General features: G+C 38.3%; 2 protein-coding genes across 12 annotated transcripts in view; one reads left to right on the top strand and one right to left on the bottom strand.

The window, feature by feature from the left end:
- The first annotated feature begins 208 nt into the window (after positions 1–208).
- Positions 209–7,030, top strand: crema (cAMP responsive element modulator a). Of its 3 annotated transcripts, XM_057857921.1 has the most exons (7): positions 209–299; positions 944–1,039; positions 1,429–1,484; positions 1,556–1,671; positions 3,435–3,506; positions 5,610–5,766; positions 5,890–7,030. In XM_057857921.1, exons 2-7 carry the CDS (start codon positions 956–958, stop codon positions 6,032–6,034), a joined length of 630 nt encoding a protein of 209 aa, XP_057713904.1. In that variant the 5' UTR covers positions 209–299; positions 944–955; the 3' UTR covers positions 6,035–7,030. The 3 variants fall into 3 exon arrangements, with proteins under 3 accessions (XP_057713904.1, XP_057713903.1, XP_057713905.1); XM_057857920.1 differs by lacking the exon at positions 209–299 and having other exon boundaries at positions 755–1,039; XM_057857922.1 differs by lacking the exons at positions 209–299; positions 944–1,039; positions 1,429–1,484; positions 1,556–1,671; positions 3,435–3,506 and adding an exon at positions 4,662–4,867 and having other exon boundaries at positions 5,890–7,028.
- Positions 7,031–9,937: 2,907 nt separating this feature from the next.
- Positions 9,938–26,809, bottom strand: part of LOC130929747 (gastrula zinc finger protein XlCGF26.1-like) — a 33,495-nt gene continuing 16,623 nt past the window's right edge. For 6 of the 9 annotated variants that reach the window (XM_057857192.1, XM_057857194.1, XM_057857189.1 and 3 more), the window contains one exon: positions 21,313–26,627. In XM_057857192.1, coding sequence (XP_057713175.1) covers positions 25,189–26,627 — 1,439 coding nt within the window. In that variant the 3' untranslated portion in view covers positions 21,313–25,188. Of the gene's footprint in view, positions 10,204–10,395; positions 13,782–18,794; positions 18,998–21,311; positions 26,628–26,809 lie in introns of those variants that run through there. The other 3 variants (XM_057857195.1, XM_057857190.1, XM_057857196.1) reach the window with 3 other exon arrangements.

Genomic DNA, 26,809 nt, shown 5'->3' with positions numbered 1-26,809 from the left:
GTTTGTGTACTTGAGTGTCACGACATAATGAAGGCTAATTTCATTTCAAGTGTGTTTCTGTCATAGTTGGACAAAAGATTATTATGATTTATTTTGTTGTTGTTGTCTTGTTTTTAAGAGCAAAATGTTTGAGAGCGACTCCGGAAGTAATTGCCGTGATCTCTTGCTTGTTTATAGACAACGAGCACTCTTTGCCACCAAAGTTCCCCTTGCTCGTCGGCGGTCGGCGCTGACGTGGATCGACGCGAGCGCGCTCGCACTTCGTCACCAGTGACGACGAGCAAGGCGTCAAAGTTGGGGTAAGTCGCAAATCACTACTATACCTGGATCCCTCGATCAATCCATCATCGAGACGCGGACTGCAAATGAAAATTAACTCTAGTTGGAACTAAAAAGCGCTCAAGATGAGTCAGCAGGAAGCATCGCTGCATGTCAAGTTAAATGATGTGACGTCAACACGCCCACGCCGGAAAATGAACCTTCAAAATAAAATTAAACGCCAAACTTCAATATCATAACGGTTGGATTCCAAATTATGGTTTTAAGGAAGGATTAAGTTTTTATTGCAGTCATTTCGTTCATTTTTTTTTTTTCTTTATTTCATGTGAACAACTAAATAGTGTTTTCCAATAATCACTTGCAACATCATAGGCCTCATAAAGTTTCTCACTTCATTTGTGAAAGTGTTGACCATCTTTCATGTGTTGTGTTCTTTTTTTGTGTGTGTTCAAGGACACACAAAGACCAACAACGGATTGGTCGCCTATCAATGTCAGATCAGGGAAATACTGTTAAAGAATGTGTTGTTCATCAGTCAGGTTTAAAGCAATTTTAAAATTGATCGCTGATTAATGTAAACATAGCTCTTTTTTTTTTTTTTAAAGCATTGTCCTGTCGCTACTTTTGCCTTTGTGTCAGTCAGGTCAATCTTGTTTGTGTTTAGTGGTAAGCAAAGATGGACGGCAGCGCCGATGACTCGACTACAGAGGAAGGAGAGTGGCAGGATGAGCCGCCGACTCCACAACAAGCTCCAGACAGGGTAAGGGTTACGAATTACTCTCTCAAACTTGGATTATGGTTTCAAATTGAGATATTAATTGTGGGTTTCAAGGTGAGTTTAGAGTTTAAAGTTAGGATTTCAAACAGGCTTTGGAGTTCCAAATAAGGATTTTATGTTGGAGTATTCAATTATGGTTTCAAAACAGAGCTTATAAGTGAAGTTTTAAAGAAAGCTTTCAAGCCCTGGATATAGTTTTAAAAGAAGGCTCATGTCTACCATGCCAGGTTTTCTCAAGACCAAGTATTTTAAGACAGGGCTAAAGGTTTTGAACAAACGTTGGGGTTTGAGTTTAGGGTTTGAAGTTTTCAACAAAGGATTTCAAACATATGATAGTCTTCACTCATCCTGACATGTGTTGTCGCATTCAGGTGGTGATCAAGCAAGAACATGAGCACACAGCCACACCAGAGAAGCCAGCGCATCGGTAACACCACACACCAACACCAAGTTATGGAAAAGCAAGCCACATTTTTCTGCCCCTTCGTCGGTTCACAGCAAAATCCTCAATGAGGCGGACAAGCTTGACGTTTATGAAATCGACGAGACTGCGGACGAGAGCCACAGCACTTCGTTGGAGTCAGTGAACTGCCACTCAAGTTTGGGACGAGACGGTGAGTCCAAAACAGAAACCCAAAAGGTAAACATTCACTACAGAACACACTATTGAAATGCTCTGTCACATTATAGAAAACCCACACCCTACAAAAGCTCTCTCACGCACTACTGAAACACTCTTACTGATATGTACTGAAATGATCTCACTTAGTAGTAAAAGGATTCTACACACTGTTGAAAAATACAAAAATTCTATTACACTTCTAAAATGCCCTCACACCCTACTGGAACGCACTGCTTCACTAATGAAACTCTCACTCACTAAATGATGATCTGTAAATGATTTCACACATTTCTGGAAAACACACATAACTTAAATACTCTTACAGTCTACCAAAAAAAAATACTGACAATGCTGTAAGGCTCTAACACATTACTGCAACAAAAACACTCTTGCACACTACTGAAAAGGTTACAGGCTTTTAAAAAGCTCTGACACTCAACTTTAACAGTCTCCGACTATACTAAAAACCTCACACACTAACTAAAGTATTCATTTATTCATCATTATTAATTATTTATTAAAACTAACACACTTTCAAGTACCCGACTGAAATGCTCTTGTGGAAATTACAGAATTATATTTTCACTCACAAACTCAGCTGAAACACTCATACAGTGCTGCTCGAAAGTTTGTGAACCCCACAGCGATGGTCAGATTTTTTGTAAAAAAAACTAAAATAACCTTATTAAATGTTAAGTTATACCCAAATCCACAATACTGACATTCCAAATAATGGACTGAAACAAAAGAAATAGTTATATTGTCATTCTTTATTTAACAAAAGTGGTTGATTTAAGAAAAACTCAGATATCATGTGTGCAAAAGTATGTGAACCCCTTCAGTTAATAGGATATTGCGCCTCCTTTTGCAGAGATTACCTCAACCAAACGGTTTCTGTAGTGACTAATCAGCCTCTCACATCTACTTTGGGGGATTTTTGCCCATTCTTCCTTGCAGAACGCAGTCAGTTGAGAGAGGTTTGATGGGCGTCTGGCATGAACTGCTCGCTTCAGGTCCCGCCACAGCATTTCAATGGGATTTAGGTCAGGACTTTGACTGGGCCAGTCCAGAACACGAATCTTCTTCTTTTTCAGCCATTCCTTGGTTGTATTGCTGGAATGCTTTGGATCATTATCATGTTGCATGATCCACCTTCTGCCAAGCTTTAACTTCAAAACAGATGGCGTCAGGTTATGTTCTAGGATTTGACAATATTCCTCAGAATTCATGATTCCCTGGACTATGTGGAGTTGTCCAGATCCTGAGGATGAAAAGCAAGCCCAGATCTTGACATTCCCACCTCCATGCTTCACTGTTGGGAGAAGGTTCTTTTGGTGGTATGCAGTGTTGACTTTTCGCCAGACATGGCGGTTTTGGTTGTGACCAAACAGTTCAATTTTGCACCTACATCAGTTGATGAAAACTCTTTTTAATTTAGTCTCGACAACACAACTGTTAAAAAAAAAAAAAAAAAAACCTACTGAATTGATTGATTAGGAAATCAGGTTGAAATAATAGAAAATTCCAAAATGTTGAGGGGGTTCACAAACTTTTGAGCAGCACTGTATATATATACTACCGAAATACACTACCGAAATACACTTATAGAATTTACACTTTTTTTAATGATTGCTCTCACACACTGCTAAATGACCTCCAACCCACTTCTCTCACTATCACTCTTTCATCCACACTTTTAAAGACAGTCCTGAATGTTGTCCCTTACGCACCCTAACTGCTTTTAACGCTCCACAGCCGCCATGTCGGAGGGCATTGCCAACCAGCAATTCTACAAATATTTCCACGCTGGACAGATGATCATACAAGGTACAGTTTCAAATTTTCAAATTGAGGTTTGCGGTCAGGGGAGGATTTGCAAGTATGGTTTCATTCAGGGTTATAGCTTTAGACAAAGGTTAGCTTCAAAGTTCAGGTTTGAAAGTAGCTTTTGAGCTAGGGTTAAATTCACAGGTTTGGGACTCCAGATTTGAAGAAACTGCAATGCAAAAAGATGTGCTGTCAACTGATCGTTGGATTATTTTCTGAGGTTGAAGTGGGTATAAGTAGAACTTGATACCTTAATTTTTGTGATGATGGTAACGATCGCAATTTATGGAAATTATAATATGTATGTGACAATGGTTTTCAATGTAAAATTGTCTCAATTTACTTTGCTGACTTCACAACACCGGACCACAAGAACAGTTGGGGCATGTCAGTTTTGCTGATGAAAAATACGTGTTTCAGAGATAAGTGATAATTTACAATTTGCCCCAGAATTGATTGATGATAATGAATGTCAATTTCATTCTCCTGAGCGAACATAAAAGGTAAGCTTGTTGGTAAAAATTTTACTACTTGGCAGGAGGGTTTGCTTTAACGTTTCAGACTCCGTTTTGAAGATAAAAGTTGCATTTCAAAGGGAAATCAGTGTTCAATTCAGCATTTCAAGCAAAATTGTAGGTTTCTTCTGGGGGATTTTAGTCAGATGTTCATAAAATAGGGGTTTAAGGCTAAACTTTGGTTCAAGACAAGGTTTCAAGTAAAAATTGGGATTTCACTTTGTATTTTCAAGCCAAAATGTGAGTTCCAATTGAAGATTAAGGGTAGAGCTAATGTTTCACGTTAGGATTTCAAAGACAAGATGAATTACGGTTTTGAGCTATTGTAAAAGAAAGTGTTTGGAGTTAGGGTTTTGATACAATTTTGGGGTTTGAATCTCAGTTCAATGTTGCTTCCATCAAGCACGTCTTTCCAACTTGACCCAAGTCATACTCATTGGCCCCGCCTCCCTCTCCAGAAGCAGCCAATCAGCGCGCCGTCTTGTTTGTCGTTTCCTTCCAGTTGCGTCACTGCTTCTAAAAATAACCACCACCACCCCTCCCTCTTTGACATTTTGTTCCTCTGGAGGGGGAGGGGCCATAAACCCAGCGCGTCCACACTGACTTCAGCGACCGCTGGTGACGTCACTGTGACGTCAATGTCGGTAATTGTAATCCGGCCGCAAAGTTGACGAGCAGCCAGAGACGACGCAAGACCGCCGGAGAAGCAAGAGCGGCGCGCCATTGAGAGTTCAGCCAGCCAGTCAAGATCGCGGAGGCGCTTTATTATTTGTTTCCTTTCTTTTTGTTCGGTTCTGGCTCACTGGGGAACAGCAATGGCCGTCACTGGGGATGAGACCGAGTCAGGTAAACTTTTTGGGCTGGCTACCTTGTCCCTTCTTCGCCTTTTTGGCATGGTCTTTAAAGTTTCTTCATCTTGCTTCGTCGTCGTCGTTCTCCGGTTCCTTGGCGCATGCGTACTTCAGCCACCGAGCAACAAGTCGAAATGGGTTGATTCCACCGGGATACCGGCGCTAGTTTGTACCAACTTATTAATATTTAACAATTATTGACTACGTTAAGTGAGACGCGTACGCATACAGTGTTAGTTTTTTGTGCGAAAAAGTTTGCCCATCTGCTAGCGAGCAACATGTTGTTAGGCAGACTGGTTTACAAGAAACTGAGGGGGGCGGGGATTGGCTGAAAAAAAATGCTGTTTGACGTCATCGTGGCTTCCTGGAACAGAAGGAGGGTGGAGGGGAAGACGCAGGCGGTGACGTGAGCACGACCCTCTGCGCGAGGGGCGAGTGGGTTAAGCTGACTCATCATTCCAAAGCGAGCCTTTGAGTTATATATTCAATTTTAATCAACAACGGCAAAATTACACAAGATACACCGAAACAATACTTTGATATCTTTGGCCTGACATAAAAGTGAAAAAAATAGTTTCAGCAAATAACAGAATGGGTGAATTTGTGAATTGTGAACCACAAATATTTGGAGCATAACTATATTTAAAAGTCATTAGATAGTGATTATAACGTAAAGTTACTCATTGAGTTTGTCATTGCCATCAGGTTATCATTAACCAATGTGTCTTTTCCCGCAGCTGCCACTGGAGACATCCCTGCCTGCCAGTTGCGCTCACCCACGACGGGCCTGAGCATTGTGATGGCGGCGACCTCACCTGGCCCCACGCACAGCCCGCTGCCACACCACACTGAAGAAGTCACCCGCAAGAGGGAGGTTCGGCTAATGAAGAACAGGTAGGTGACCAATCCGGGATGTACATTTTGTCCCTCTGCCTTTCATGTTTGTGATTTAAAAAAAAAAAAAAAAAAAAGTCTGTTTTTGTCCATCTCTAAAGTCAACTCTGTGTTTTTTTTTAGAGAGGCTGCGCGGGAATGCCGACGAAAAAAGAAGGAGTACGTTAAGTGTCTGGAAAACCGCGTTGCCGTGCTGGAGAACCAAAACAAGACGTTGATTGAGGAGCTCAAGGCCCTCAAGGACATTTACTGCCACAAGGGGGAGTAAGACCGACTAATACTCGCCCCCTTTTTCCACACCACTCAAACCCCCTTCGCCCATGTCCCAGGGACGCCCGTTCTGATTTGGACTCTGCTCCTAGGATCGGGAAGAAACGCGCTTGTGGCATGTTGGCTTTAATTCCTGACGGTTTTTGTCGAACTAGCGTGCGCTAACCTGCATGACTTTGTTTCCTGGCCTATAAATCAGACGTTCGGGAGGGGGGGTTATCGATTTGATTAGGTCCAGAAGCCATGAATAATTTTGCTACTGGACAACAACATAAAGAAGCTCACTGACTGCCAGTAACAGGGATAGATGCCCAATCCATTTTGACTGGGAGATTCCATCAGTGGCAGCCAATGAGTTAAAAACCACGGGTTGCCATAGAAACAGCAAAGCTATTCTCTGAAGCTAAAGATGCTAAGCTTAACACTGCTAAATGCTAACAAAGGTGGTCTGTTTTGTCACAAAGTGTCGTATTTGTGTACGAGAACCCGCAACCACGCTGCAATAGCATTAGCACTGGCCAAGGTGAGAGTTATCATGTCAACAGTAATGCAGTAAAAATACTCCCAGCAATTTTGCTTTATTTAAAAAAAATTTTTTTTTTTTTTTTAGTTCAATTGTTAGAAATGTTACATTCATGAATCCGCAGAGGAGTATTATTTTTTACTTCAGAGCTCAGCAATCTGCTGAGTGACTGCACATCTAAGCACAATTCAATCAAAACCTGTCAGTAACCAACGTCGAGACCGTTCATGTGCTTTTACAGGCTTTGGTGTCATATATTCCAGATTTTGAAGTTCACTTGCTACATAATGTTCATTCTAAATTCAAAGCACAATCATACAAAGCCGGTCAGTTAATTATTTGTATTTTTATTTTGGAAAGATCATTCAATGCCTCTTTAAAACATGAGTTCCAATTGTCCTTTTTCTGTATTTCATTGTGATGTAAATAAAGTATTTTTGTGGTTACAAGGCATCACTGTGGGTTTGTGTGCATGAGATGGCTATGATGTCAACATAAAGGCACAAGAGCACATAGAGATCAATGGAACATAATATTAATGAAGGACTGGTTCCCAGCGATGGGAGGTGACGCATGTAAACAAACTAACACTCACATTCAACTGTAAAAATGTGCCCTAAATGATGTAAACATGGTTTTGGGAAGCATTGGGGGGGGGACTTTCCGCATGCTGACCATAACTATCGTGTTTTTTCAGAATATTTTTTTCATACAGATATGTGCGTTTAAAGCAGTTGAACATACTGTGTGTGTGCGTGTGTGTGTTGCCTCGCCAAGGACGCTCTTGAGTGGTTTCCAAGGCAACCAGGCTCAGAGCGGATGACGCGGGAAATAATAATTTTGTTCTCTCATAGCACAGTTAATGAAGCTTATACAATATCCTTCTTTTATCTATTTTTTAAAGGCTTGAATTAGAATGTAAAATGTAATCCCTTATTTGATCAAATGACATTCTGAAATATTGTCTTTGCTGTTTTGCTTTTAAAAGATGGCATTTTTTATGTTATTGCCTCAAACAAACATTCTGCTGGTAGCTTAAACGAGTGGAATTTTCCACACTGCACACACACACGCGCAAGACTGGAAAAAAAAAAAAAAATATATATATATATAACAAAAAAACGGATTGGATTTAACAAAAAAAAACAACAGCAATGATAATCTGCATTGTTATCGGTATTTTGTCAACTTGTGCTCGGAATCGTGCTCTTTAACACTGAGGAAGTTTGAAAACAAACAAAAAAAAAACAACCTGAAAGCAACGTTAAATCACAAATAATCTTAAAACTATTTCTCATACTATTACAACAAATAAAACTAATGCTGAAGTATTGATACTACTTACAACTATTTTTAAGAAATGTACAAAATATAAATAAAATCCTAGAATTTAATACATGTATAGTTAGTGATATGTATATATATATATATATATATATATATATATATATATTAGGGCTGTCAAACGATTAAAATTTTTAATCGAGTTATCACAGCTTAAAAAGTATTCATAATTAGTTGCAATTCAAACCATCGATAAAATATGCCATATTTTTCTGTAAATTATTGTTGTAATGGAAAGATAAGACGGATATATACATTCAACATACTGTACATAAGTACTGTATTTGTTTATTATAACAATAAATCAACAAGATGGCATTAACGTTATTAACATTCTGTTAAAGCGATCCATGGATAGAAAGACTTGTAGTTCTTAAAAGATAAACGTTAGTACAAGTTATAGAAATTTTATATTAAAACCCCTCTTAATGTTTTCGTTTCAATAAAATTTGTAAAATTTTCAATCAAAAAATAAACTAGTAGCTCGCCGTTGTTGATGTCAATAATTACACAATGCTCATGGTGCGGAAACCCATAAAATCAGTCGCACCAAAGCGCCAGCAGAGGGCGACAATACACCAAAAAACACAAGTAACAATTGGACATGACACTGTGCTGTCATTTTAATCTGTTTAAGCGGGGCATATGCGTTAAATGTGTCAAATATTTTAAAGTGATTAATTAAAGAAAATTAATTACCGCCGGTTAACGCGATAATTTTGACAGCCCTAAAGAACCTGTTCAATTGCCTAAATAAGTCATTAATTTTTTTCCCACGATTATTGTGACCTGTGACGTGCACAATTCAACGGAAAGAGCTAAGTCTTGTTGAGAGGGAAAGAAAAGTGAGATCATGTGCTTAACATTTCGGGTCACATTTCCAAATGTTAGGTTTGGTTGCTTACAATGAACCATTGCGATGACGGTGGCAGGATATTGCGTTCGGGCAGGAATTGTAAACAGTTCCAAATAGCAGTCAGTGTTTGTACAAAACAATGTCAGGAAGGGTTCAAGCTATGGGTTCAAAAACAGTTGAACTTAATTTTTGTGTTCCTCAGAGACAGCTGTGTCACAGTTGTGGCAACTGTAAGCAGACTTGCATTTAACATTTAAAAGTTTGCATCTGATGGCTTAATTCTGAGCCAGTACTGTCATAATTCAATTAAGAAGGTAACATGTCTTTTCAGGAAAAACATTTTAAAATCCTTTTTATGCTTTCCTTTTAGGCATGGAAAATGAATGAATAACAAGTAATAATAAAATTTTAAAAAATAAAAAATAGACTACATCAGAAGAACATTTGTGTTAAATAATTACAGTATTACAGGTAAATGTATATGGTTACTACTAATGCAACAGCTTATATGACTATTCCTAATATTTTCGTACTAACGACGGTTTTTAAAATAATAATGTGCGAGTTTTTGGAAAAGCTATTGATAAATACATTCACTGTCAACAACTGACCAACAGATGTCAGCATTGCTTTTGCTCGTTCAGCCATGTGATGGTTAACTGATTTTTTCCCCCCCACACTTCGTCACCAGCCCGCTTAAAAAACAGGACGAATTATTATAAATTTGGTTTCGAGGGCAAAAGATGTTAATTGATTATGAAGACATACATTACTGAAAAGTAGTATTTTATAGGCAATTTCAAATATGCTGTAGATCAGTCTGCTTTTACCTGACTACCATTCCACACCATTGGTAACACAGAAAAATATTTTACAAGAAGAAAAAGATCATCATCATTAGCACTTCAAGCATCAGTAGTGACTATGCTCATCGCTATCTCACCAGACTAAAATATCATTTATTAAAGGAATAGTAATCTTTTTACATAGTTTTTTTTTTCCATTTGGAAAGGGAGGGGTGGCATTGATTTTGGGGATTTTTTTTTTTTTTTTTTTCATTCATTCATTTATTTCAGGCCATGATTTTCCTTGTCAAGACAGCAAGTATATACAGCTCATATAAACATACAGTATAACAAAAAGAGCAGCAAAACTAAGTAGCATAGCAACATCAACTACATGCCTGAAAAGGAGTGGGAAGAAGAAAATCCCACCCCTATTCTCATCTAATTATGAACAAAAAAAAAATCTTGCTACTTCCTTCCAAAAATGTAGGCAACCAAAATCAGTTCAAACAGTTATGTACAATTTCATTTTTGTAACAAATGTTGTCCCTTGACATGAAGTTACCACAGGTAACACCCAAACCCAAAAACAATTTCATACCAATATGGTAATGAAAGTAAAACCATACCAACTATGGCAGGGTTCACTAAATCCGGACCTCGGTGCAACTTTTCCTGTCGTGTTTTCCATGTCTCTCTTCCCTAACACTCCTGAATCAAATGATTATGTCATCAGCAACCTCTCCAGAAGCCTGATAATGATCCTGATTATTTGTATTCAGATGTGTTCGAGGAGGGAGACATGGAAAACACGACAGGAAAAGTGGCACCGAGGTCCGGATTTAGTGAACCCTAAACTATGGTAAAGGCCACACACACAGGACAAACAAATGATAAATGGCAACAATAACTATAATGGTAACGGGCAATATACCAGCAATGGTAAGAAACAACCAGCACTCATACCAAGACAACTTATTGATGTAATTAAGACCTTATATCAGTATTCTGTGACCAGACCATAAATTTGTATAACCGTTTAAATCTGTAGATAGTTTGGCATTGCTTGTGTTGCATTCCCAGATTATTCCAAAGTTTCACTGCACACACAGACACACAAAAACCTTTATGAGTTGTTCGAATTTTTGGGTATTTTGAAGTCTCCATATCCTCTCTGTCACACTTAGACGGAATGGAGCGGACTCAAGTGCAGAATTCAGTCTTTTAATGAACACAAATAATCAGAAGCAGTAACAAACTGAGGGCGCTCCAGAAGGAGGAAATAACAAGCTGTGAAATAAAATGCTACAAACGGGAAACAAGAGAGCCAGGCAAAAAACGCACTGGAGTAGAATACTACAACAAAGGACTTTGCATTAAGCATAAAAAACAAACTGTAGAATACTATGAATAAACTCACAACGTGGAATGTCTTGGACTATGAATATGGGCTGTAGTGAAGACGAAGGACGAAGACACTTTGGCACGAGACTAGGGAGTGACAAACATTTTAAGCACATGAAGAATAGGACACAGGTGGGAACAATTGGTAATCATAATCAGAGACAGGTGAGACAGCAGGAAGGGTGAGTGGTGGAAACGGGAGGGTGAGGCTTCAAAATAAAGCAGGAAGAGAATATACCAAGACGTGACAACCCTCACCCAGGTGTGACACTCTCAAGTTATGAGTTCTCTCTTTCATTGTAAAAAAGTTTTGCAATTTAATTGGTAATAATTTATTGAATGATTTATAGAGGATTATTGAGGTATTATACTTTACAAGATCGTTAAATTTTAGCAGCTTTGAGTAAATAAACAAATTATGTGTATGCTCCAGAAACCCGACCTTATGGATGATTCGCACAGCCCCTTTCTGTAAGGTGACTAAAGGATTTATCGTGCTTTGATAGGTGTTTCCCCAAATTTCAACACAATATGAGAATAAAAAAAATAGACATGAAAATCCCCCCAATGATTTATTTAACAAGAAATAACAGTACAAAAATAGCAATTATCAGTTTTCATGAAAAGATAATTGCCAAATGCAGTCAATATTAATAACAGACAAAACAAACGTTAATAGACAATACACATATACATACACTAATTAAGACAAAATGAAGCCAGTGTGTTAACCATCTTTTCTTGATCAATGAATTATGTTCATGAAATTTGTATTCCCATTTTGCATGACTGGAATTAATGGAAAACATTCTGGTAATGTCAACAACTGTGTGAAAAAAAATTCAACCAAAATGCAATTGCATGGAATTTTATGTTTTATTATCTATAGTGAAAATGTCAAATTGCTTTGTGAAATTATCGATGTCATGTCCAGCGGGCCAAAGAGAAAAAGGACCATCCTGATTATAACAATTTCCAGCACAATAACAATAGTTTCAGTCAAATGGGAGAATTTCAGAGAGTCAAATATTTTAGTCATCGCTCGAGTTATCTGAGATAGGAGCTTACTTTCTCACTTACTGCCATTTTAATGTGCCTTGCAGCCAAAAACTGATAAGCACTTAGCTTATTCTGGCATTCTGACACATCCTGACTGGCAAGTCAGGATGGCAAGTCCAGAAAAAAAGAAGTATGACATTCCTCACAAAATGGCTTAGCTGTCTTTTTTTTGTGTTTAAAAAATATTTTAAATTTTAAGAAATTCGTGATTTTCATATGTAGTCTTACAGATATCCTTTTTCACATGGAGATCATTCATCCTATTCCTTTAAATTACCGCTGCTATTCTCACCAGCACAAACAAAAAAACCTAGAATATCTTTAACAGGTGCACACCTCAACTGAATGTTTTCTTTTCAGTGTGTTTTTGTATGCATGTTTAAATTTGATTTGGCAGAAAATCTTTTACCACAAATTAGGCAGGCAAAAGGTTTCTCTCCAGTGTGTGTTCTTGTGTGCAATGTTAAAATTGACTTTACAGCGAATGTTTGACCGCAAACTGAACAAGCAAAAGGTTTCTCTCCAGTGTGTGTCCGTGTGTGTGCTGTTAAATTTCCCTTCCTCGTGAAACTTTGACCACAAACGGAGCAGGGAAAAGGTTTCTCACCAGTGTGCGTTTTTGAATGCACTGTTAAAGTTCCCTTATGAGAGAATTTTTTACCGCAAACTAAACAGGCAAAAGGTTTCTCTCCAGTGTGTGTTCTTGTATGCAGAGTTAAAGTTGACCTTTCCGCAAAGCTATTACCGCAAACTGAACAGACAAAAGGTTTCTCTCCAGTGTGTCTTCTTGCATGTGTAGTTAAAGTTCCCTTGCTAGTGAAACTTTGACCACAAATGGAGCAGAAAAAAGGTTTCTCACCAGTGTGCGTTTTTGAATGCTCATGTAAAGTTCCCTTTTGAGAGAATTTTTGACCGCAAACTAAACAGGCATAAGGTTTCTCTCCAGTGTGTGTTCTGGTATGCACCGTTAAACTTGACCTATCTGCAAAGCTATTACCGCAAAATGAACAGACAAAAGGTTTCTCTCCAGTGTGTCTTCTTGCATGCGTTGTTAAAGTGTCTTTTACAGAAAATCTTTGGCCACAAACTAAACAGGCAAAAGGTTTCTCTCCAGTGTGTGTTCTTGTGTGTTTAGTTAAGACAGACTTGAAAGAAAACATTTGACCGCAAACTGAGCAAGCAAAAGGTTTTTCACCAGTATGTCTCCTGGTGTGTCTCGTCAAACCTGACTTGACAGAGAATGTTTGGCCGCAAATTGCGCAGGCAAAAGGTTTCTCACCAGTGTGTATTCTCATGTGAACGTTCAAAGTCCCCTTTGAATTAAATGTTTTCCCACACTGAAAACATTTCCAGCATTTGTCATCTTTGTGACATGTCATATCACCTTGAGACTGTTCATCATCATCACCATCAGGAGTGTCTAATCTCAGGTCTTCACTGTCTGATAGTGGAGCCATAACGTTGTTGGCTTGTGATTCAGCTCCACAGTGCTCGCCGTCACTTTCTGTAGAAAGGTGATCACTTGAGTTGCTGCTTGGAGATTCCGCTCCTCTGTTCTCCTCACTAGGACCCTCATCCTCATTTTCACTCTTAAAAGGGATAAAAGTGACATTATAATCTTCTTTGAAGTTGGGAAGCTCTGGCTCTTCCTCTTTCATGTAGAGGGGCTCTGCTTCGTCTTCCTCTTTGATGATTGGGTACTCTTCTTCTTCCTTTTTAACGTTGGGGAGCTCTGACTCATGTAACTCAGGGTGAACATATTTTTCACCGATGTCTGCAGGACACAAAAACACATGTTAGCATTGCAGTCACCTTTCTTCATGCCATGACTTCAATGCTGTAGGTTATTTTTTTATTCATGAGTTGATTTTGCGCCATTAACAAATTTAAATTTCTCCATTGAAATAGAACTTGGAAAAAAAAACTTTTCTTACTAGTACTGGGACTGATTCAGCATGATGAATTACTTGGAAAAACAATCCCATATCAAAAAATGAATGCATTTTTCTCGGAATCTTGGTCCATCACTGCCCAATTTCCTGCGACATTGTGATGACACTAGCATTTGTATTACTTAAGACCTTTCAAATACGGTGGGGCAAATAAGTATTTAGTCAACCACCAATTGTGCAAGTTCTCCTACTTGAAAAGATTAGAGAGGCCTGTAATTGTCAACATGGGTAAACCTCAACCATGAGAGACAGAATGCGGACAAAAAAACAGAAAATCACACTGTTTGATTTTTAAAGAATTTATTTACAAATCATGGTGGAAAATAAGTATTTAGTCAATACCAAAAGTTAATCTCAATACTTTGTTATGTACCCTTTGTTGGCAATACGGGGGCCAAATGTTTTCTGTAACTCTTCACTCTTCGCTTGGTGTAAAGAAATCAACTGTGGGAACAATTATTAGAAAATGGAAGACATACAAGACCACTGATAATATCCCTCAATCTGGGGCTCCACGCAAGATCTCACCCCGTGGCGTCAAAATGATAACAAGAAGGGTGAGCAAAAATACCAGAACCACACGGGGGACCTAGTGAATGACCTACGGAGAGCTGGGACCACAGTAACAAAGGCTACTATCAGTAACACAATGTGCCGCCGCGGACTCAATCCTGCACTGCCAGACGTGTCCCTCTGCTGAAGCCAGTACACGCCCAGACCCGTCTGCGGTTCGCTAGAGAGCATTTGAATGATCCAGAAGAGGACTGGGAGAATGTGTTATGGTCAGATGAAACCAAAATAGAACTTTTTGGTAAAAACACAAGTTCTCGTGTTTGGAGGAGAAAGAATACTGAATAGCATCCGAAGAACATCATATCCACTGTGAAGCATGGGGCTGGAAACATCATGCTTTGGGGCTGTTTTTCTGCAAAAGGACCAGGACGACTGATCTGTGTAAAGAAAATAATGAATGGGGCCATGTATCAAGAGATTTTGAGTGAAAATCTCCTTCCATCAGCAAGGGCATTGAAGATGAGACGTGGCATGACAATGATCCCAAACATACACACAGGGCAACAAAGGAGTGGCTTAGAAAGAAGCATTTCAAGGTCCTGGAGTGGCCTAGCCAGTCTCCAGTCTCCAGATCTCAACCCCATAGAAAATCTGTAGAGGGAGTAGAAAGTCCTTGTTGCCCAATGACAGCTCCGAAACATCACTGCTCCAGAGGAGATCTGCATGGAGGAAAGGGCCAAAATACCAGCAACAGTGTGTGAAAAGCTTGTGAAGAGTTACAGAAAACGTTTGGCCTCCGTTATTGCCAACAAAGGGTACATAACATAGTATTGAGATGAACTTTTGGTATTGACCAAATACTTATTTTCCACCATGATTTGCAAATAAATTCCTTAAAAATCAAACAATGTGATTTTCTGTTTTTTTCCCCACATTCTGTCTCTCATGGTTGAGGTTTACCCATGTTGACAATTACAGGCCTCTCCAATATTTTCAGGTGGGAGAAGTTACACAATTAGCGGTTGACTAAATACTTATTTGCCCCACTGTATGGGGCGCCGTTTGTAAAGCAGCACATGCTGATAATTACGACAACATTTTCTCACATTTAGCGCCACACAGTGTTTAAAATGGTGTGAAAATTTTGGAGTCACTAACCCCCCCCCCCACACACACACACACACACATTTACAACATTACTTAGCAACTTAAATATTTATTTTTAAATAAGAAGTTTTGGACCTGATAGTTTAAATCCAGAAATAAATATTTAATTTAAATCTTAAATTTATATCCTATATCCTAAATGTTACATCAGGAAACGGTCGGAACTAAATATTTAGCTCAATATGCAAATACACATGACTGGGGACCGGAAGTAACAAAATAAAAGCTGGTGGAGCAGCTGAGACTGTCTGTTTATGTTGCTTGAAAAGGAACAAAACCTACTCATCGGTGGCAGTCTGCTCTTGAACATGAGTCAATCTGATAATAACAATATATAATAGGGCTGTCAAAATTATCGCGTTAACGGGCGGTAATTAATTTTTTAAATTAATCACGTAAAAATATTTGACACATTTAACGCACATGCCACGCTCAAACAGATTAGAATGACAGCACAGTGTCATGTCCATTTGTTACTTGTGTTTTTTGATGCTTTGTCGCCCTCTGCTAGCGCTTGGGTGCGACTGATTTTATGGGTTCCAGTACCATGAGCATTGTGTAATTATTGACATCAACAATGGTGAGCTACTAGTTTATTTTTTGTTTGAAAATTTTACAAATTTTATTAAAACGAAAACATTCAGAGGGGTTTTAATATAAAATTTCTATAACTTGTACTAACATTTATCTTTTAAGAAATGCAAGTCTTTCTATCCATGGATCGCTTTAACAGAATGTTAATAATGTTAATGCCATCTTGTTGATTTATTGTTATAACAAACAAATACAGTACTAATGTACAGTATGTTGAATGTATATATCCGTCTTGTGTCTTATCTTTCCATTCCAACAATAATTTACAGAAAAATATGGCATATTTTATTGATGGTTTAAATTGCGATTAATTTCGATTAATTTTTAAGGTGTGATTAACTCGATTAAAAATTCTTATCGTTTGACAGCCCTAATATATAGGTAAAATACATATTTAGGAGAAACTATTTAAAGGGTATTTTGTGTGCTCCAGCTTTTATTTTGTTACTTCCGGTCTCTAGTCATGTGAATTTGCATATAGAGGAAGTCTGACATCCGGGCATTTAATGACGTCACCAGCCACAACAAAGCGTCGCCAGTCACTTATAATAGAAACGCATTGAACTTTCGTCTTATTTGCCGTCTTTTTTCCGTCGGAATGGCTAAACGTTGCTGTATTGCGGGTTGTCACACAAGGAAGAGTTCGGAGCCGCATTTGAAGTTCTTCATTCTTCCATGTGAGAAGAAAAGGAGAAACAAATGGCTGAGAGCAATTAATCGAGGAACGGTAAAAGAAGACGGTTCCGTGGACTATTTTTGCCTGTGGGAACCTAAATCCAAGCACATTTACGTTTGCAGTCGACATTTTATTACTGGTGAGTAAACTTTAATTTTTGCCCCCTATTAGCTGCTAGGATTCTATAGACTAGGCAGTGGTTATTATTACCGGAACCGGCAACTCGCAAAGCGTTATTTTTCTTTTGCCGTGAACTGCTCTGATTAGTCAATCGTATATTGTTGGCCTGGTGGGAATTGGTTATTTTGCCATGACGAACTCACGGCGAAATAACGCTTGGAGGAGAATTACTGGTTATAGCAGAAATAATCACTCCGTATATAGTACCAATTTTCTCAGTTCCACACAGTACATATTCCACGTAAATGATAAAGGTCAAATTACTGGGTGACTTTATGAGGTAGTTGTATATGTTTCCGAACTCCACTGCAGGCCATTCCTTTGTTTATCCAGCTATCAGTTGCGACTTTGTATCGGCAGCTGTGTAAGCCAATAAACGCAAATTTAAATTGCATCGCCCCTCGCGTCTGTCGGCAGTGACTCATGATAATAGTAAGCCATGTTTTTAGGAAAAAAGACGCAAAACACACCTGAAATATATTAATTTCAGACGTTTGTCAATGGAATGTTTAGCTGTGCGTTCCCCCTTCACAAAATGGCGACACGTTGCTAAGCGAGGTGACGTCATTGTGACATCACGCCGACTTCCTCCATTAAGATACATTTTTAGTTCCAACCGTTTCCAGATTTAGCATTTAGGACAGGTGTGTCCAAACGTTTTGCAAAGGGGGCCAGATTTGGTGTGGTAAAAATGTGGGGGGCCAACTTTGGCTGACGTCCTCTACGTAGAACAATATATTTTAGCAAGCCATTCTGTGTGTCACATTTTCTTTTGTTTTATTTTTTTACAATTTCAACAATCTCACAACGACCCTTTGTGGTGTTCTCTTTTGACTCTCGGGCGCTTGCGAAATACTACTGCTGTGAAATTAAACTAGCTTAAAGTTTGCTTCAATTTCTCACTACACATCTTCCCTGTAATCTTGTCGTACATGTCAGTGTGTCTTGTTTGGTAATATCGCCTCACATTGAACTCTTTAAAAACAGCGACTGTCTCTTTGCAAATGAGGCAGACACAGTTGTTGCGTATTTTAGGGAAGAAATAGTCCAATTTCCACCTATCCTTGAAGCATCAGCCAACGCAGTCAACTTTCTCTTTTTTGTTGATTATTGCCATTTTAGAAAATTGGAAGTAGAGGGTCATACGGGGTAATGTTGCTATGGGTGCTGATACCTTTTAGTGGGTAAATGAGGAGCAGCATTTAGTGTGTAAGCTACTTCATATGCTGGTAGCAGTACTGTTGACCAATTTATTAAGTCTGTGTGCGGGCCAGACGTTAGCGATTTTATGACAGAGGCTGGGGGCCGGATGAAATTTGACCACGGGCCGCATTTGGCCCCCGGGCCGGACTTTCGACATGTCTGATTTAGGTTATAAGATATAAATTTAAGATTTAAATTAAATAATAATTAAATATTCTGTTCTGGATTTAAACATTCAGGTTCAAAACTTAATTAATAATGAAAATTTAGGCTGCTAAATACCAATGTTGTAAATGTGCAAAAAAAAAAAATGTGACTAAAAATTTCACATCACGTTTTCAACACTGTGTGGCGCTAAATGTAAGAAAATGTTGTAATTTTCAGCATGTGCTGCTTTACAAACGGCGCCCCATATTTAAATGGCCTTTTATATTTCTATTTGTTTGAACGATGTGCACTTTGACGGTCCATTGTTTATTTTACTGATTTCGGACTGCCATACCTGTTATTTCTCGCGGCTGCTTGTAAACCGCGTCCAGCTCTTGACAGCTTTGACGCTTCTTCTCAGTGCTTCCACAGAGTAGTTCCTCCACAAATTCCGCTGTCGGCCTCGCGCACATTTTGAATACTTTTCCACTCCAACACCAGACGCGACTCTTTGTTAGCGGCTGGTGAGCTAAGCTAACCAAGGCGTCTAACCCGGAAAAGAAGATAGAACAGTGAAGCACATGTACACCGGAAGTTTTATTGCAACCATCGACTGTGAAGGGAGGTGATATCAATTCATCGATTATCATACGCCACTCATTTGGCATGGCTTTTATTCAACAAAAATTTGAATGCTCAAAATAAAGGAATCGAGTTTTTTTCCTCAAAAGTAGCTGTTTTCAATTGCGACCTCTCTTATTTTATTGGCGATGCACCCCTATTTATGATGGTGTATTGGATTGGTCCGTAGTGATTTTTTTATTTTTTTTTGTGAGTTACAAACATAGGCGGAGTTTGACTTATGGGCCAGGGGGGCACAACATGTTGACGACCCCGAAACGCAGTTTCAGCTATAAAATTACCTTCCAAGAATACTTATAATAATAAGTTGACAATGAGCGTTTTTTGTTTCCCATTATTCTAGAGGGGAATTCTAAATCAGGCTGCTTAGGTAATACTTTTCGCCAAGATCGTCATCCATTGAATATAGTGTGCCCGCCGGTGTTGTGCCAATGTAGTTACCCCAGTTAAAAATTGTATCCCCTGGGTGGAGCCATATGGAGGTAGATTTGTGTCTTTGTTATTTAATTTTAAAAAAGTTGCTTCAATCAAAATATATATTTTCAACCCCCCAAAAAAAGTCACTTCAATGTGTTTGAATGCAAAAATAAATTTGAAACTAAAAAAACTCAAAACAATGCACGTGAAAGCTATTTCTATTTGATTGATTTTTTTTTTTTTTTTTTTTTTTGATTGAAGCAACTTTTTTGATAGAAGAAATGTTGGTTTGTGTTTGGGCCACATTTTGGCTGGACATTTTTGTATTTTTTATTCAATCAAAAAAGAAGTTGCCTCAAAAAAATATTTTCAAAAAGAAAAATAACTTCAATCAAAAAAAGAAAAATTTCAATTATAGAAAAGGTTTTTGAATGCGTAAAAATATTTGAAATTGAAAAATTTGCATTTGAACACTTAATTTTTCATTGAAAAAGTTTTCGTTGATTGAAGCAATCCTTTTTGTGTTTGGGCCATATTATGGGTAGGACATTTGTGTCTAAATCATTCAATCCCCCAAAAAGTTGCTTCAATCGAAAAATTATTTTCAATCAAAGAAAAAAACTCATTTGAAAAATAAAATTGCCCTCCTCAAATACATAAATATATATTTTTAAATTATATGCAAAGCAAATGACCGTCTAAGGTGCTAGTCACATGATTGATGTGTGAAAAACAATTTTGACCCATTATAAAATTATATATTTTTTAGTTAATTTCATTAATTTTTGTATTAGTTTTAATGCTTTACAACTTTTATATATATAGGAAAGTCAATTACATCCAATGACACTCATCGACCACCAGAGGGGGCCTGGCCCCCCTTAAAATCCGCTTATGGTTACAAAGTGTCCAGAACAGTATTTACAGTGGCGTTGCTAGGGGTGTTTTAGAGGGACTTCAGCCCCCCTAAAATATTCTTAAGCCTCCCTAAATAATTTGTTGTTGTTTTATTTATTTTTTTAAATTAGAAAAAATGCTGACATATTCACTGTGACGTTGCCAGTTGTATTGAGTTCATTTCATACACTTATAAATTATGATTTTTTCCCTTTTATCTCAGACAATTGTTTGAGGTTGTTTTTTTTTTACCTGACATGTTTGGACGACTACTTCCGGAAGTAGTCCCCAAAACTTCAGGTAAATAAAACAACAGAAAAAACAATTAGTCTGGATTAAAAGAAAAATTCATAATAATTTGCCAGGATATTAGTTTAAATCAATAATCATACAACATGTCATTATTAACGTAAATATAATCATAAATCTGTCAGTTTCCCCTTACTCCATAGAGTAAGGTAGAGAGCCCCTTCAGTGCGTCGCTATTCAATCCATTCCATTTGTTCATATCGAGAATGACCAAGCAACATTGCCACAACCAGAATGTTAATGAAAATTACCACGGAACTGCGCAATCTGCAGATGATTGTTTGTCAGAACGCAGCTAGGAATGAAGACTGCGACGAGGAATGAATCAACTGAAGGAGGTTGCAGACGCGGGCTGCCATCTGTCCTCAGCTATCCTCTATCTACTGGATCGAATCAACAAAATTAACTCACTCACACTGAACTATGAACTAATCTACCAGATCGAATCAACAAAACGAACTAATCGCCATGATCGACAGTGACTATTGGGAAGATTAACATTTACACAATCAAGGAGAGGGGAAAGGAAAAAAACAAACAAACTTGTAATCATCACACAATTTGAAATGTCAAAATTGTTATTCAATAATTTGCGTCCTAAGCTATACTGGGGACGGGATCTAATAACTAACTAGTTTAGCGCTCCGTGCCAAATAGTAACGTCTCATCAATGAAGAATACAAAAAACATAATTGGCCCCAGCAACACAAAAGACAATCTAAAATTGACACTTCGTAATACTGTATTATTGATTAAGCAACCCGAGTGTAGCAGTGAACTCTCTCTCTCTTCCTCTTATCACTGGTATGCGTGCGCAGCCTCACATTACACACAAACAAGAACTCAAACTGGACTACTCATAGCTGTCGGCAACAATCGATTTAATCAATTAGTTGTTGCAACCTTAGTCATAAGAAAATCAGAAATTAAGACAAGGATATGCATTGGAGATGCTTTCGATCAATGGAGACAACTGAAAACAAAGAAAGAATTGACAGGCGGCAAAGTTCCACAATTTCTTCTCGACGTGTGAAGCACTTTTGAGTTCTCCTATATTACTACTCACATTTGGAATATGAACAAAGTTGGCATGTTCTTGTTACATCATTACCATGTGGGTCCATTGACCGGAGCAAAGATAGAGTCTTTACTTTGATACATGTGTTGGTAACAGTAGGTAACTGAAATCAAAATAGATTAAGGAATGAAATCATCTTTGTGGATGCTGTCAATACATTATCAAATGAGACATTTCTTTGCTATATGTTGAGAAATGTAGTTCCAAAAGTACCCATCCTGTCATGGTGGGTTTTTTAAAATCAATACAGCCTAAGGAAAGAGAACACAAAACAACAGCTTTTCTTTCCATGAAATGTTCAAATTGTCATACATCTCACGGTTGTTTTCCATGATTTATATTTTTTTACAAAGAGAAATTTCACATTTTTAGCTTAAAGCGGAAGACAACACTTTAATCAAGTGCATGCAAGGGTGTAGCTTTAGTCTCAACATTGGTAGGGACGATATTACAGCATAACCTGCATATGCACTTTTTGCTCGGGATGGGACATTAATAAGACCAAACAGATTGGGTGAACGGAGGTGAGGGCTACATTTCTCACGAATATGAACCTAATCAATTGATATGCCAAATCAGGAGTGCTTATGACATCGATCATAATCGACCAGTCAATCGCAAAGCTAGTGTGGGTAGCTTGCACCCCCCCCCCCCAAAACACATTTTTAAAAAAAATGTACATAATTATGTTTTATGTTGTGTTGTGTGAGCTACACATGCAGCACTCCTCTCTATGCAGCTTCTTGCTAACATTTTTCTAGTTCCATTGTGAGTGATTTTTATTTATGCTTAAAACACAACCATATTACATCATATTTTGTATGCTTTTGTTATGCTTGCATGAGATCTTTGTAGCATACAGCATCATTGTTATATTAATCTGTTTGAGTGTGCCTTCCCATAGACTTGACTGTTGTAGACTGTATCTCAATATGCCCAAATATGGACTGTTATGTTCCTGTGTTTTCCAATATGCCCTGAATGAATACAATGGGCGACTGTGGCTTATCAGGCTGAGCTCATCATCGTTCTAGCCAGAGTCGGTGTTCAAGGTCATAACTTGAGTTGTTTTTTTCCCCTAATAGAGGATGTTTTTGTAACTTGAGATGTTTTTACCAGGATATGCTATAGTAAGTTTCAGTTTTTTTTCTATGATGTCAACCTATAAATAGAGGCATGCCCTGCATTTCTCTTCTGTCCACATGCGGAGAAGACGCTTAGTGCGTGGCTCTGCGTCTGTACCCGAGAGCTCTTGTTCATAAAGACTTCGAAGCAAAGCAATCCATGGTTGGGGTCTGATTCATTCCTTATCGAGCTATCGAGTTGACACTTGTCTTGGAGTTCAAAGTTGAATTTCCCTGACATCCATAATTTTCAGAAGAGTTCACTACATTTCTCAGTTTATTTAATCTTAACAGTAGAAAACACAAAGAGAAGGACACTTCTCTCGAAGCAGCTTCCTACTTGAGTTTTTCAAGTTCACACAGTTTAATGTTATGCTAACACTGATGCAGGTCAAACTTACAGTAGCAAAATTAATGGTGTGTTCCCCACTTCGAAAACAATGTCTTTTTACATTTCTAACAGTGACTGCTGCTGGCTGAAAAAAAAACTTCTCATGTCTAATATCTAATGTGCATGTGTGTGTGAGGGTTAAGTCATCAGCCAATCAAATGTGCGTTTAGGAGGGGGGAAAAAGATGTACATGTAAATCTAAACATAATGAAAAAAATTCACTTAATAATGGTGGTGTCAATTACAACAATTAAAACATATGGGATGACCTATATTACTGAAATCATTATATAACGCAAATAAGGTTGCTTAAAAGTTGGTGGGGACAATTTGAGCATCCTGAAAAGTTGGTAGTGTTTTGTCCCAACCGTCCCTATGCAAACCTACGCCCTTCAGCGCATGCCAATAGAAAGACGTTATATGCTGTACGGTGTTTTTCACTTGTTTAGTTGCGACTCCCACCTCCAGCCTAAAGCGTAACTGCAGCTCGTGCATGGCGCATATGCTTGTACAGTTCAGTTCAGTTCAAGTTTATCGTCCCCTAAGAAGGGGAAACTTATCTTACAGCAGGTAAACACACGGATAACACATACACATAAAATCACGAAGACTACGATTAGAAAAATGCTATAGACAGCATCGCATCTCTGTGAAAGAATTGTGCAAATTTAGCAGCCTAATCGCATTTGGTAAAAAGGAGTTCTTTGTCCTGTTGGGCAAGGGAAAACAAGGGACTCTGAATCTCCTGCCTGAAGGGAGGACCTCAAACGAACAAAAGGGGATAATCTGCACAATCTAGTATTTCATTTGCCTTCCTCATAACCTGCTTCTCATAAATATCAGTTAAGGAGACCAGTGGACAGCCTATTATCATCTACCATCAGCCACCTTAACAATGAGGGTAATGTTATTTTTCTCCTTCAGGCTGATACCTCCATTCCAGACAATAAAAGTAAAAATAAGAACAGATTAAATAAAAGTACGTTGTACGAGCAGGAACATGAAGCAACAAGCGTTTGGCCCATCAAATCAGCGCCAGAAACTTAAAAACACTTAGTTGCAAGTCTTATGTGGGTTTGAAAAGTGTTTTTGCCAAGAGGAGACTAGGCAGAGGCTCAGTGAAACTGGGCTGCTGCCGTGGAGACGCGCGTGGACATGTACAGGGGCGTGTTCACCCAGAGAGTTTTGACCCCAATTGTCTCCTATTGAAGGTAAGAAAAAGGGCTTTTTGGGGCAGTCTCAGTTAAAATGTCATGGCTCTGTCTACTCATCAGGGCATTGGTGGAGTATGCATGTAGTACAAAAGTATTTTAAATCAACTCAAAAATCCCATGTAGTCCCTTTATCAATTTGAAAAAATGCAGAATTTCAGTTGTATGATGTGCAATAGTGGAGACAAACATCAATTAAAGCCAACATTTCCAGTAAGTAGGTCTAATTAACATACTTTATTAAATGCCACAATAGTTTCAGTCAAATGGGATTATTGCAAAGAGTCAAATATTTGCCAGTCATCGCTCGAACTATCTGAGATAGGAGCTTACTTACTCATTTACTGCCATTTTAATTTGCCTTGCAGCCAAAAAGTAATAAGCACATAGCCTACTATGGCATTCTGACACATCCTGACTGGCAGTCTACAAGTTAAGTCCAGAAAAAAAAAAAAAAAAAAAAAAGAGTATGACATTCCTCACAAAATGGCTGAGCTGTCATTTTTTGTGTTTAAACAATATTTTCTCCATTGCAAGTTCTAAGAAATTCGTGATTTTCATATTTAGTCTTAGAGATATCATCTTTCACATGGATCTCATTTATCATATTCCTTTAAATTGCCACTGCTATTCTCACCAGCAGAAACAAAAAACTAAAACATCTTTAACAGGTGCACACCTCAACTGAGTGTTTTCTTTTTAATGTGTGTTTTTGTGTGTATGTTTAAATTTGATTTGACAGAAAATCTTTTATCACAAATTAGACAGGCAAAAGGTTTCTCTCCAGTGTGCGTTCTCATATGCACAGTTACACTTGACTTATCTGCAAAGCTATTACCGCACAATGAACAGACAAAAGGTTTCTCTCCAGTGTGTCTTCTTGCATGTGTAGCTAAAGTTCCTTTTACAGAAAATCTTAGGCCACAAAATAAACAGGCAAAAGGTTTCTCTCCAGTGTGTATCCGTGTGTGTGCTGTTAATTTTCCCTTCCTATTGAAACTTTGACCACAAACGGAGCAGGAAAAAGGTTTCTCACCAGTGTGCGTTTTTGAATGCACTGTTAAAGTTCCCTTTTGAGAGAATTTTTTACCGCAAACTAAACAGGCAAAAGGCTTATCTCCAGTGTGTGTTCTTGTATGCAAATTTAAAGTTGATCTTCCTGCAAAGCATTTACCGCAAACTGAACATACAAAAGGTTTCTCTCCAGTGTGTCTTCTTGCATGTGTAGTTAAATTTCTCTTGGTAGTGAAACTTTGACCACAAACGGAGCAGAAAAAAGGTTTCTCACCAGTGTGCATTTTTGAATGCGCATGTAAAGTTCCCTTTTGAGAGAATTTCTTACCGCAAACTAAACAGGCATAAGGTTTCTCTCCAGTGTGCTTTCTCGTATGCACAGTTAAACTTGACCTATCTGCAAAGCTATTACCGCAAAATGAACAGACAAAAGGTTTCTCTCCAGTGTGTGTTCTTGCATGTGTAGTTAAAGTGTCTTTTACAGAAAATCTTTGGCCACAAACTAAACAGGCAAAAGGTTTCTCTCCAGTGTGTCTTCTTGTGTGTTTAGTTAAGACAGACTTGTAAGAAAACATTTGACCGCAAACTGAGCAAGCAAAAGGTTTTTCTCCCGTGTGTATTCTCATGTGAATGTTCAAAGTCCCCTTTGAAGTACATGTTTTCCCACACTGAAAACATTTAAAGCATTTGACACCTTTGTGACATGTCATATCACCTTTAGACTGGTCATCATCATCACCATTAGGAGAGTCTAATCTCAGGTCTTCACTGTCTGATAGTGGAGCCATATGGCTGTTGGCTTGTGATTCAGCTCCACAGTGCTTGCCGTCACTTTCTGTAGAAATGTGATGACTTGAGTTGCTGCTTAGAGATTCCACTCCTCTGTTCTCCTCACTTGGACCCTCATCCTCATTTTCACTCTTAAAAGGGATAAAAGTGACATTATAATCCTCTTTGAAGTTGGGAAGCTCTGGCTCTTCCTCTTTCATGTAGAGGGGCTCTGCTTCGTCTTCCTCTTCGATGATGGGGTACTCTTCTTCTTCCTTTTTAACGTTGGGAAGCTCTGACTCATGTAACTCAGGGTGAACATATTTTTCACCGATGTCTGCAGGACACAAAAACACAAACATGTTTGCATTGCGGTTATGTTTGTCCATGCCATGACTTCAATGTTGTAGGTTATTTTTTTTATTCATGAGTTGATTTTGCACCATTAACAAATTTAAATTTCCCCATTGAAATAGAACTTGGAAAAAAAAACTTTTCTAACTGGTACTGGGACTGATT

The sequence above is a fragment of the Corythoichthys intestinalis genome, chromosome 14 (assembly GCF_030265065.1).
Source record: "Corythoichthys intestinalis isolate RoL2023-P3 chromosome 14, ASM3026506v1, whole genome shotgun sequence".
In the NCBI taxonomy this organism is placed as follows: Eukaryota; Metazoa; Chordata; class Actinopteri; order Syngnathiformes; family Syngnathidae; genus Corythoichthys; species Corythoichthys intestinalis.
Note: the sequence above shows the minus strand (reverse complement) of the source record. Positions and strands in the feature narration are given on the sequence as shown.

Bases quoted from the DNA above. Each gene is read 5' to 3' on its own strand.
- crema (XM_057857921.1), top strand. From the start codon at position 956: ATGGACGGCAGCGCCGATGACTCGACTACAGAGGAAGGAGAGTGGCAG. The intron at 3,507-5,609 runs GTACAGTTTCAA...CTTTTCCCGCAG, and splicing joins TGGACAGATGATCATACAAG to CTGCCACTGGAGACATCCCT. The intron at 5,767-5,889 runs GTAGGTGACCAA...GTTTTTTTTTAG, and splicing joins GTTCGGCTAATGAAGAACAG to AGAGGCTGCGCGGGAATGCC.